This window comes from Manis pentadactyla, chromosome 1, assembly GCF_030020395.1.
Source record: "Manis pentadactyla isolate mManPen7 chromosome 1, mManPen7.hap1, whole genome shotgun sequence".
NCBI lineage: Eukaryota > Metazoa > Chordata > Mammalia > Pholidota > Manidae > Manis > Manis pentadactyla.
This window is the reverse complement of record NC_080019.1, coordinates 120,440,285-120,453,058: the sequence shown is the minus strand read 5'-3', so window position 1 is coordinate 120,453,058 and position 12,774 is coordinate 120,440,285. Positions and strand designations below refer to the sequence as shown.

The 12,774-nt window shown below is 34.7% G+C and overlaps 1 protein-coding gene across 2 annotated transcripts in view; it reads right to left on the bottom strand.

The window, feature by feature from the left end:
• Positions 1-458: 458 nt before the first annotated feature.
• The window catches only part of OSTN (osteocrin), a 37,051-nt gene continuing 24,735 nt past the window's right edge, over positions 459-12,774 (bottom strand). The window contains exons 5-6 of one of the 2 annotated variants that reach the window (XM_036875314.2): positions 6,890-6,985; positions 459-3,166 (exon numbers count right to left, since the gene is read on the bottom strand). In XM_036875314.2, coding sequence (XP_036731209.1) covers positions 6,901-6,985 — 85 coding nt within the window. In that variant the 3' untranslated portion in view covers positions 459-3,166; positions 6,890-6,900. Of the gene's footprint in view, positions 3,167-4,203; positions 4,407-6,889; positions 6,986-12,774 lie in introns of those variants that run through there. The other variant, XM_057501165.1, reaches the window with a different exon arrangement.

The window sequence follows — 12,774 nt, the reverse complement described above, 5'->3', positions numbered from 1 at the left end:
CATCAAACTGCTCTTGCTTACATCTGCACAAGCTTATTTAACCACTGTACAAGCTGGGAATTCAACTTCAATTTTGTCTGTCACTTGTGCTGTCCCAGAAACATGGTTGAACTATAATTAAAGAATATTAGTGACTAGAGTAGTTGGCCAGATGAGCCTACACACATTCCCTTAATTCACAATATGGGGGAAATGTATTTTATCTACATATTAATTGTGTGGTGTTTAAAGACAAAACTATCTCATAAAACAGAATGAACAATACTGCTTTAACTAAACAAAATAAAAAAATAGATAACACAGACCAAGTTGAATATATACCTGTAATGCTATACCTATACTTACAGGAATCACAGAAACATACATAAATATTAGTTGCTCTGTAAGACCTAAATGTTACCACACATTTACACTAGTTGTGAACACAATATTATCATAAAGAAAGACAAAAACTCCTGTTTCATCATCTCATGTTTATTAACTTTGAAGCAGTTGAACAACGCAAGCATTTTGAACCTTTGAGGGTAATAACATTCAAAAACCTTTGATCCTTCTTCCTTTTCAAAAAATCCATTAAGTTACCTTTCAATAATTTGCTTTGAGAAATATAATTCCCTAAAGCTATCTGAAGATTAAAGGTAGAATTTGCTAGACTTTTTTTGTAAATTGAGTAAATTAAAAAAAATGATGTACCAGGAATTAATATATCCCCTCATGAAAAACGTATTTGACACCTGCAGAACTCAGAATTCATATTCACAGTTTGCTCAATGAAGCTTCACAGAGAAACAAAGAGAAAAAAAAGGTAACATTATTTCTTTCAAACTAAATGTGAAAACTCCCTTTAAGTTAATGACTTCTCCATGAAATATAGCTAGATTTAATAATATACAGTGAACTGGACAAATGAGATGACTTGTCATACTCAACAGAAATTATGTCTTGATTTCCTGCTGTGTTAAAAGAATGCCCTATTTCAAACTAGTATACTTCAGTATGCCCTATTTCAAACTATATTTTATATTGTGTATAAGGTAGTGGTAAAAATTAAAAGACGAAATAAAATAATTACAAGTGGAGACAATGTTTTTCTTTTTTTCTTCATGTGTATATAATATGAGACAAATGCATTCCACATTAGAATAGAGTATTATATATTTTGGCCTCCCACTTTAAGTAATTTGAATGGCATAAGCATAACTTTGATTAAAAAAAACAAAGATGATAGGAAATCAGTTGTATAATCCAACTTTAAATCTTCAAGATGAAAAATTTTAGGCTAAAGTAGGTTTTAATGCCTTTGCCAAAGCATGAAGCAGCAGTATCCAGTTGGATTAAAATATTCCAAATATCCAAATGGGAGGAAAAGGAAATTAAGAGCTTCCAAAGGATAGGACAAATTTTCATAACTCACCAGAAGACTGGGGAAAGGTGGGCAAGAGACATTATAACTTCCTAAATGATTCTTTCAAATAGTGAGTTCTTTCAAAAACTGCGGGATATTTGCCTATGCACCATTACTAACTTTCTAATGTAATTTATGAAAAACAGAATTGGCTAGCTTTCTAAAAACTCATTTCCCTTTGCTATTGTCCCTCTTTCACAATTTAAAGAATCATTTACTGTCTTTTTCCTATACTTGAGTAAAGATTTTCAGCAGTTGGAAAATGTTTTGCCAAACTAAGTTTACATACAAAACTACTCTGTATCCTAAGTACATATATTCACTTCTATATTTCTTTGAGTTTATTCTTTGGATTGTACATTTGTTCATTTTCAGTTAAAATTAACAATTATGCATTTATCTCCTCTTCTTCTAATATGAATATACCCTCGCATATCATTCTTCCTCTTCATGCTAATATAAGCCTGCGGTCTATGGGTCAAACTTTTTCTCTCTCAAATACCATGTCTGTTTGACAGTGATTACTAGGGTTTAAAGAAGTGGTTTCCAGAGGCTTTATAAACTGGTGATTTATCCTAAATCTCTGGTACAGGAATCAGTTATCTTTGTGTTTTGGACGCATACCCAATGCACAATGGGCTATGTGCCTAAGTTATGGTAACAGTTACTGCTGAGAACGAGCTTTCTGGAGTACCATACCATATGTTTGATAGGTGAATTAAAAATAATTTGAATCACTTAAAAAAATCATCCTCAGACACATTATGTTCTCCAGTGCATTATTAATCTGTACATGAAACAGATTAAACACTCTCTTAGGTGCAACATTAACATTGAAAAGATTGCTTATTATGCTATGCTAAAATGTGCTAAAATTATGTGTGCTTAACTGGCCCCAGGCTGCGCTGGTGGTTTACTACTTGGTGATTCTTTAACTTTCTGTATAATTTCATCTGGTACTTCTGTGTGTAGTTGTTCTCTTAATTAGCCACTCTTGCTCTTTATGAACTATTAGTTATAATTTAGAGAAATGGAAAGTTGTTAGGGCACACAGGATATGCAATCTTGACAACTGAGTGATATCCTTTACTTCTTAATTCTAAATCAATACGCTTTGACCTGCAGGTAATTTCCTCAGTTCTTAGGGGAATTAGAATTTATGGGCTTAATTACTGCTGCTTTTTCCTTGCTTAGTGATCTTTTTTCTCTTAAGTTTGGAACTGCGGCTGTGTTTCATATGGTTGAACTGGACTGAAATTTGAATATGATGAGAAGCCTAATTTCACAATTATTCAAGAGGCTCACAGACAAAAGATAAGAGAGAAGCAAAACTATTCAAGAGAAAATATGCAGCACTGCCTCTCCTTGTTCTCTGATTTCAGATGGTAACGACATTTTACAGAAACAAATCAGTCTTCAGTTATTATTCTTTAACTGCTTAAATGTAAATGGTAAATGCACATAGAAATCATTTCACTGTAGTGTGTTTTTTGACTATTTCTTAACAAAGTAAGGTTGGGAGCCAAGGAACCATCCCTGAATAACTAAAATATATATATTTAAAAAATATCTATGCTTTGAAATGATCTACATAATTTAAATGGAGCTGTAACAAAACGGTGATGTGATAGACTGAAGTTCAAGCTTTGGAAAGGATTTGCAGAAAGTCAGTTCCCAAAAAGTTTAATCATTAAGGAGTGTGGAGAACTTCAATGAAGCATCTTCCATGTTTATGTGACATTTAACCCAAGGAAGTCACGTCTGCAAAAATGAAAGTTGAAACTGTTAAAGCTAATCAGAACTCTGTAGATAAAGGGAGATCCATCAGGTCCAGTAGAGAAGAACTAAAACTCTAATTACGTGACATTTTATTACAGTTGTTTATGTGGCATATTTTTATTGCAAAGACAATAAGGAAAAATGATAATTTCAGATCAAAACATTAAAAAGAACATTTTCAATATATAATTCAGGTGCTTGTGCTCAAGCCACACTTCCTTTCTTTGGGTGCCCACTGTATACTATTTCTTCTGAGTTTTCAATCTTGGTTCAAAGATTGTTGCCATGGCAAACACAAAAAAGATGAAGAAAATCTGCCCACCACTTTCTGTTTACTCTTATGATAACATGCTGATAATTTTTATACATTCTGCTGTGTTTAAAGGGTCCAACCATATACTGTTATTTAAAAATGGTATTTCTGCTATTTGAGAGTTACATTACTTTGAATGATGGTGTGTCAATCTTGTTGTGAAATAAAAATTGCCAGTATAATACAGCAACATGTGCCTTGCATTATTAAAAGTATTAATGCCTGTGGCAGCAAGGGGTGGCACAATTAAAGGTCATATTTCTCCCAAATTTCACCAAGTCATCATCCTGATTTCCATGGCAGAGACCTAGAACTTGCTAAATCCATCTAGAGAAGATGTGAAACTTCAGATACAATACCTCTCTGAAGCTGAGTTGCTTAGAACAGAGGTCTATTAAAAATGCAGAACTTTGGTCCAATATATTAGTAATTTAAGGAGGACATTGTCTAAATGCCAGATTATCTTCCTTTCTAAAACACTTATCAGGGAAGAGATTAGCATTTGTTCTGGAAACTGGGTAACACACGGCAGCTGTAATCTAGACTTGAACTCAAACCAAGTAAAACTTCCACAATTCGTACCAGTTTCGCTTTTAGTGTGAAGACTGCATAGTAAAAACCAGAAGGTGAAAACCCACAAAATAAGACTGCTTCAAAAGAGGATGCATCAGTTCCCACAGAAGTGAAACAAATAATTTCATAAAGTCTGAGATACAGTTTCTGTTTATTTGAGAAATGTCCAAGAGTGAAGTTAGCATCCAGCAATGACAATTTCATACCCCGAAGACCTTTTGTCTTATGAGGAGACTGTTGACCCAGAAATCCAGAGATCTGAGTCTTGGATCTTGCTCTGTCTGAGAGTTTGTACAATTTTGGGCAAATCAATTTCCTCTCACAACCCAGTGTCCTCTTTGTTAAAAAAAAGAAAGAAAAAGAATTGGATTAAATGAGACTATGTTTTTGAATCTCTAATGACTTAACTGCATGATTGTGTGGAAATTATTTAATGACTCTTGTTATCTATTCAATGACATACATACTACATCCCCTGTTTAATCCAAAGGAATATTGTGACAATAAGAAATAATATACCAAAAAGTAATTTTGAAAAGTTGAATGGAAATTTTAAAAATATTTTTATGGATTTTATTATTCATAAACTATGAAACTTCACAGGAGGAAGTAAAAAAAATCTGAGAAATATTGGTGATAGTTGCAGGAAATAATGAACAGAAACACAATGGCTTAGCAGGTGTGCTTACAATGACTTAACTAAGGGAAAGAGAAAACATGGTCTTAAGTTCTTCTCTAAACTTATACTTTGTGATATTACTACTGAGATTTCAATCATAAGGAGAGTGATTGTCATGGTACTCAACAAAGTCTGTTAGGTGAAGGACATAATACACTAACAGTGATTCAGGAAACAGTATATTAATTCCATTCCCTTTTCATATTTTATTGGCTTTCTGGAATTCTTATGGTCTAAAACTCTGTATGAAATTTTATATGAAAAATGAGTTCCCCATATGATTTTCTGATCATAACTTATTTTGGCTTAATTCAGAAATACTAAAATAGTTGATAATCAAGGGTGGCAAAAGTGCATGTGGAAATCAACTGAACTTCACTATTTAAGTTTCAGGGTAATAATGTTCTCAGTACAACAAGAAAGTGGAAAATTATGACCCTGATTTCAAGAAATCATTTGGCTTTTAATAACAGTTAGTTCCTACTCAAGTATGTGCTGATTTTAACAACGCTGAAGAGTGACCATGCTTACTATACCAGTAGATAGAAAGAAAGTTCAGTCTGTATTTTGAAGACTGCTCAAAAGGCACTGTCATGGCAGTTTTCAGTTAGTCCTCCCATATTTATGGACATTCAGTAACTTCATGACTTCATTGATCGACAACTCCATGGAGACAAACAATTTCTTTTAACTAAGTCATTTTGAGAATGAGAAAGTGAAGGTACAATATTGACTCTTATTGTGGTTTAGAGCATTTGATGAGGAAAAAAAGACATGGTTTGTATTGAGAGAGGGTCAGGGCAAGTGTGAAGCTTCTGGGGCCTCCATAGCACTGGTGTGAGGATCAGCTTGAGAGAAACCAAGTGGAGTTTTCTCTTCCATAGCCTGAAATTTTCAAAGCAGTTCCAGGTTGTCTTATCTGTTTGGGAGGATGTTATACCCTCTGTAAATCCTACTGAGAGAAAATGCATTGTCTAGATTTTATATTCAACAAGCATCTAGTCCTCAACACATATAATATATATGATTAAATAAACTGTTTAAAATGTAAACTCAGGATGGATACTTTTGGATTTGAATTCTTACAACACTTACTGGCTATGTGATACTGTGAATTAATCAACATATCTAAGCCTTCTGCTTATTTTTACAATAATAATAATTGTTGAGTACTTAACACATGTCAGGCAGTATTCTAAATGCTTAATGTATATCAATTAATTTAGTCTTCAGGGCAATATACTGCGGTAGAAATTATTATTATCCTCATTTTATGGAGGAGGTTTTCATAATTTAAGCAATTTCCACAGCCAACAGATAGGTGACCTAAGATTTGGTCCACAGAGCCTGACCTCTCTGGCTCACATTTTTACCACTTACACTGCACTACTTTTCAGGACTAGAGAGAGTGATAATATCTACTTTATGGAACAGAATGATTAAATGAAGCAATGAGAGCATGGTGAGCATTAAGAATAGGGCCCAGCACAGAGTAAGTTTTCAAAACTATGAGATGTTACCCCTTGCATGTATTATGTGTCCAATACATTCGAGGACTACTACTCGTCTTCACAATACCACTATGCTGATATAGAGAAGTAAGGTCTCTTGATGGAAACAAGCTAATGAATGAGTGACAGAACTGGGACTTGGATTAGGCATTCTAATTCCATGGCTAATGTTCTTTCTGCTATACCATTCTGTCTTCTATGTTACATGTTATCATAATTCTGGTAAAACAGTTATTGGCAACAAAATGGTATGTGTCACTGGAATGTGTCTTCTTTGTAACAGAGGGATTGTTACATTTTTATGTATGTTTATGAAGGTGATTTATTGTTAGTTAGAATTTTAACCCTTGCCTGGATGTTAATATTCAATGATTATATAGATGTTCTTGAAAAATAACTAAATTATTTTTTTAGGGTGAAGTAGCTCTAGGACATTTTTTTTTTGCTTCTTTAATGTCATTTAAATTATTTAGCCTCAATAGACTAACTGGAAACAGAACTGTTTGAAAAATGAATTTATAAGCTAGGAATTCAAAAGGGCACTTTGTAAATCAAGATGGATCAATTACCTCACTTTGAAAGGTTAATCAAAAGACTGCATGTATTGTTCCTTATTCAAATATACTCACTATGGAGTCAATTAGCCTCTGGAATTTGAGAGCCGGTTTCCACCAATCCGATCCACAGGGATACCAAATCGCCGTTTTGGATGATCTACTACTTTCCTGAAACAAACCCAGGAGAACATTTTTAAGCTAAGTCCAAGTAATCAGTCATCACTTTTTCTCTTTTATTTCATGCAGGTCTGGGGGATTTCTATGGGATTTGTAATAAACATGATAGTTACCATTTAACAGCACCCTCTGTGTGTTGGAACTTCTCTCTTATCCTTTCAAAATCTGTCAAAGGAGGTTCTACTACCTCTGTTTTGTATGTTAAGAACTGAAACTTAGAGAAGTTAAATTACTTATCCAAAGTCAAAAAGCCCAAAATGAAAAGTCCCCTTCTCTCTCCAGATATCGGAATATTCCTTTGCTAACTGGAGAAGAGTGCTCTAGGTCAGCAGTTTTCTGGCCTCTGCCTGAGATTGGTTCTTCTGGAGAAGGTGGTGGGAGAGGAAAGGGTGCTGGTGTCAAGTCAATGTGGGTATGTGTGCCTCTCTGCCTTCCCTCTGATTTTACCTGGAGAAGCTTTGGATGTGAGGTACAGTGTTTGTTATGTATTCTCTGCATCAAATACTGTTTGGAAAAAAAAAAGCTTCATTATTAAAAATAGAGTTTGAAAAATCTCACAGGAGCCCTTCCAGCTTGTATGTTTTACAAATTCTCTCTTTGAAAAAACACCGTAATTTGATTTGTTATTGCCATCACTTAGTGCTATCACACCAAAATCCTAACAGGAGAGGTCCCAGAACTTTGAGCCCCTAACTTTCACTGGCTTTGGAGCTAAGAAAAGTTATGAGTCTTTTTAGTGAGGAGAGAGACAACCTAATCAATTTTCAACAGTTTAAAGCATTAAAAAAGATTTGTTTCAGGACACTTTCAATAGTTTCTTTAGCTACTTTTCTAAATACCTGCATTATATTGTTAATATATATGATTTAAATACAAAAATGAATGGAAACCTCAATATTTATGATTTTTTTCTATTATCATTTACTACTATTATCACTTATTATCATGTACCTAATATGTATAAGATTCTTTTTGTGGCTGTCTTGAGAGGGATAAGTCAGAAACAGTTTTGCTTTCAAAAGCCTATAATAAGTCCTCTTGGATTGATAATGATTTAATGCAAATAACAAAGGAAAAAAAATCTTTCATTTTTATTCATGCCAAGAGTTTATACCTTAACTACCAGGTCTTATCAATGTACCTCATGTCACTATTAGGTAAATAATTTATTTAAAAGCTCCAAGAAGTATGGAGAACAATAGAAACATGAGAGATTTTTAGTATTGTACTAATTCTATAAACATTGCTTAATTTTAATTAAGACAATTAATTTGAAGGTAATTACTATTTACTAAATGCTTTCTATCTGCCAGGCACTGTGCTTAGTACTGTGTATATAAGTATGATAAAAATTGGCATTGAACCTGAGATGGAGCTTACCCTCAAAGATACTGTGGGAATAGGACCATATGATGTTTTTTACCTAATTCAGCCTTCTTTTCCATTGATTCACAACCATCTTCCTTTCTAGGTTGGCCCTTAGTTTTCTAGTGAATGGAATGTCATTTTATGTGTGATCTTACAAGATTGTCTCTTAGAACAGTCTGAAAATTTGGTTAAAAAAATTATTGCTTATTCTTCTCTGCCTCTATTCAGATAACACCTGCTCTGTCTAACTTCTGGAGCTGTTTATATATTTAACACACAGATTTCTGAAACATATATCCTGCTAAGTGATGTCTATTATTTGTACTTCTAAATTTCTTGATATTAAATTGAGTGCATAATATTCAATTTGATAATCAAACAGGAGACTTGTTATCTGTAATAGCATAAAATTAATAGTCAAGACTCATAGAAAACTATACCTATCAGTTATGCTTTAGGTCTTCTGATATAATGGCAAATAAGACTAGTCTAGTCCCCTGAAAGTGGAAGATGTTTGGAGAAGAGTGGTCAGAGAGCTGCAATCTGGAAAGGAGCTAACCCACCATTACAGGCCTTGAAGTTGAAGGAAAGGGTCAAAAATCAATCTAGGAATGCTGTTGTTTCTAGAAGGTCTCAAAAGAAAAATGGGGGCTTCAGTCCTACAACCAAAAGGAACTGAATTATGCTGACAACCTAAATGAGCAGGAAATGATTCTCTTCTAGAGCTCCCAAGAAAGAGCACAACTTGCTGCCCTCTTATCTTCTTTTGTATCCAGCTCGCAGACCAAGCAAACAGAGCACAGAGCAGCTCTCAGGAGGGATTTTAGAAACCCACCATTGGCTAGCAACCAATCATATGGCTGTACCTAATTGAAATTAGTCTGAGAAAATTGTCTAGAGTGATATATGGTGACTGGTGAGGATATATTGGACTTCTGACCTACAGAATTGTAACATAATAAATTTGTGTTGTTTTAAGTCCAGAAGTCTGTGGTGATTTATTACCAGAGCAATGAAAAATAAATATATTTGTCATTATGATATATGTCTAAGTGTAATGTTAATAGATTAAAAAAATTAAACTGATGTGATTTTTGTTTCCTGAACTCTTAAATTCCTTTACTGACTACCCCCATCATAACTGGAGGGAAGGGGTGAAGTGGAAGCCACCTCTAGGTGGTCAAGAGTGCTCAGGAGTCCCAGACAAATAGGAAAATGAAGTGAGAACTCAGCTTTTTCCAAGTATTTAAAGGACTGGTGAGAAGGGGAAGGAAATGGGGGATGGGAAAAGAGTGGTGCTGCAAAGGGGTATTGACCTCCTAACATCCCTGTGGAAGGGATGGTGTCAGGAAAAGTAATCCTTTACCTTTTAAAAGAGAAGTATGATGGTCTCATGCATCATTACAAGTTGAACAGAACATTTATTGGTTCATACTACCAGTGCATTTTCTTTTTCAAAAAATAAATCAAAATAGCATTTTTCTGTCTTTGCTGCAGTTGATCTTTTCCTGATCAAGCAAATGAGAGGCATCTGTAGTATGGTGGAAAGCAAAACAAACTTTTTCCTTCCTTTTTCTCTTGTTCCTCTTTCCCCCCAGATTTGATCCAAAAAGCACTGGAACAAGGAGGAAGATGCAATTCTATTACTGATTGATAGTGGGAGTATTGGTAAGTCTGTGTCATTCTGAGTTTCTCTTTCCTTTTTGATAAAATTCAGATAATACCTGCTCTATCTTCTGGAGCTGTTTGTTTATTTAACACACTTGTTTGTGAAATAAAATTTGGTTGTTTGCAGCACAACCATATGTATTTGTTTTCTGCACTGAATATACAGTGTTGAATAAGACATACATTAGCTCTTAGAGCTTACATTTTACTTGAAAAAAAGCTAATGAGGTAATACACCTGAAAACATTTTACATATTTTAATTAATTCTACTATCCTATCAGTCTATTCCAGTATGTGCAGTTTACTCTTTTTACAAATAAAACCTTTATGAAAGAGAGCAATATCTAAAAAGTTAAGTGAAGAACTGGCCCAGTAAAGGATTGATTCTTACTCTCTGTATATCACAGCTCCTGCTTAGAACAGAGTTTGAAAAACACTGGTCAAGCGGATAGGAACCTAGATCATGAATGCTTTTGTTCTAATAGATTCATAATTACTATGATCCATTTCATCAAATTTGGGATTGGTTACAAATGCTCACAGGTATCTTGAAATCAAGAAAGAGAAATAAATAAAATATATTTGAAAAAATCCATTCAGTATTTAAAATTTTTAGCTCTAATGCAAAAATGAAAATAATTATTCTCATAAAGCACATAATCCAAAAGATTACCCTAACTTGGTAAATTTAATTTCTATACAGTCTCTATCCATTCAGAACTGAAATGGCAAACTGGCATTTACCTTAACATTTTTGTTAATATGAAACATATATAATGGTACTATGCTCTATAACACACAATACTGACAGGAACATACACTGTTAAAACATAAAGAGAAATATTCTTAGAACTCAAAGGGAAAATTGTATTTTCTGACTATCTAGTCCCTCTTGTGACAAAATAATGGCATGACATGGCTTATATATCCATTCAACCCAATATACCTTTCCCATTTTGAAAGATTTGGAAAGTAGTTTAAGCATACAAAATATCTGCCCAATTAATATACAGGGAGAATATAGTAACAGCTTACAGTAATGGCTTACTGAACTTTTAAATAGTTCAGTGATTTAATTGGTATAACATGGACTTAAATTACTATACAATAAAGCTTAGATGAGTATAATAAATAGCCAGGCTCCAGTATGGACCCCAGTAATTCTACCATAGTGCAGTCTCCCTTCACACCGAAAAGGCTGACCACTTTAACCAAAAAATGAATTGTGACACTGTGTGACTTCCAAGGCTAGGGAATGACAAACATTGCAGCTTCTGCCTTGTTTCGTTGGATCACTCACATTAGGGGAAGTCATCTGCCATTTCCTAAGGACACTGTAAGAGTTCTCTAGAGAGGTCTACATGGCAATGAACTAAGGCTTCCTGCAAATAGACACTGAGGAACTGAGATTTCCCACCATCAGCATGTGAGTGGGTCCTTTTGGAAATGGATACTCCAGTCCTGGTACAGCCTTCGGATGACTACAGCCCTCGCCAACTTCCTCGCTGTAACCTCGGGAGAGACGTTGAGCAAGCACCCAAGCCTACTTGTTCTGGATTTCTGACGCGCAGAAACTATGTGGAAAGATACATGTTTATTATTGTCTTAAGCTGCTAAATTTTAGGCAACTTGTTTGCATAACAGTAGATCTCTAATATGGTGAGTTTCAAAGTGCTCTGGGATTCCACAAGAGAAGAGATCACAACCAATATGGGGGGTCCAGGAAGAACTTAAGGGACATACAGAAAAAATAAAAAATAGATGGTGACCCCCGAATCCTGTGATCTTGGTCATCACACCCGACAATTAAAGTATAGAATTAAGAAATGACTATAGCAGGAGAGATATAACTATATGTACTTGGAAGGGCTGATGTGTGAGGAAAGACTAAAGTGAGGACTCAGCAAGCTCCTGTAAAGAACGAAAAGGGAAAAAAATCATCGGAGTCAGGCTTTGAATAGATAATTAGTCTTTTAAATTCAAATTCCAGAATGTTATGATGAAGTACCATATTAAATCTAAGTGATGATGTGGTTTTTAGGCCAGTACATAAGGCCCTTTTTTCCCGAGTCCACATTCAGAAACAACAGAGAAATAAGATGTGAATGATCAATAAGGAGTGAGCTTTGAGCATGTTCTGAAGCTAAGGAGCATAAAGCCAGGTCATGATAGTATCAGTCAAGTCCGATTTTTCTTTACCTCCCTACACTGCCATCCCAATACTGGAGGAGACAGCAGGCAGTCCACTGCGGTAGGGGAAGGAATGAGGATAAATTGAACAAAATCTCTTTCCTACTGCAGCTTTCCAGCTTGAATGAGGCCTACACTGGGGAAAGGAGAAATTTTAGGGGCCCATAATATAATACTATTCATGGTTTAGGCTAAGGCACAAAAACGTTATTCTGATTACTGAGAATTATTGTTGTGCTAATAAAAATGACCAAAGGGGTTTTTATTACTCTCAATATAACCAGTAGAACCGTAGCATCTGCTTTTGTTTTATTCAAGGTATAGGAAACAATAACTCCTAATGAATGGGTTTGAATGCATGTGGGTGGGGGATAAAATTGTTTTTCTGAGTATGTCCAGTGGAATCCTTCTCTTTTGTTTAAGCGGTTATAATAACAATGCACTGGAGCAAACAATGGCCTCAATCTGTACCGTGTGTATAATTGTGCTGGGCACCTTCCCTCTGCTTTCTGGATCCAGTCTCCACCTTTTCTCACCCTGTTCTCAGTCCCCA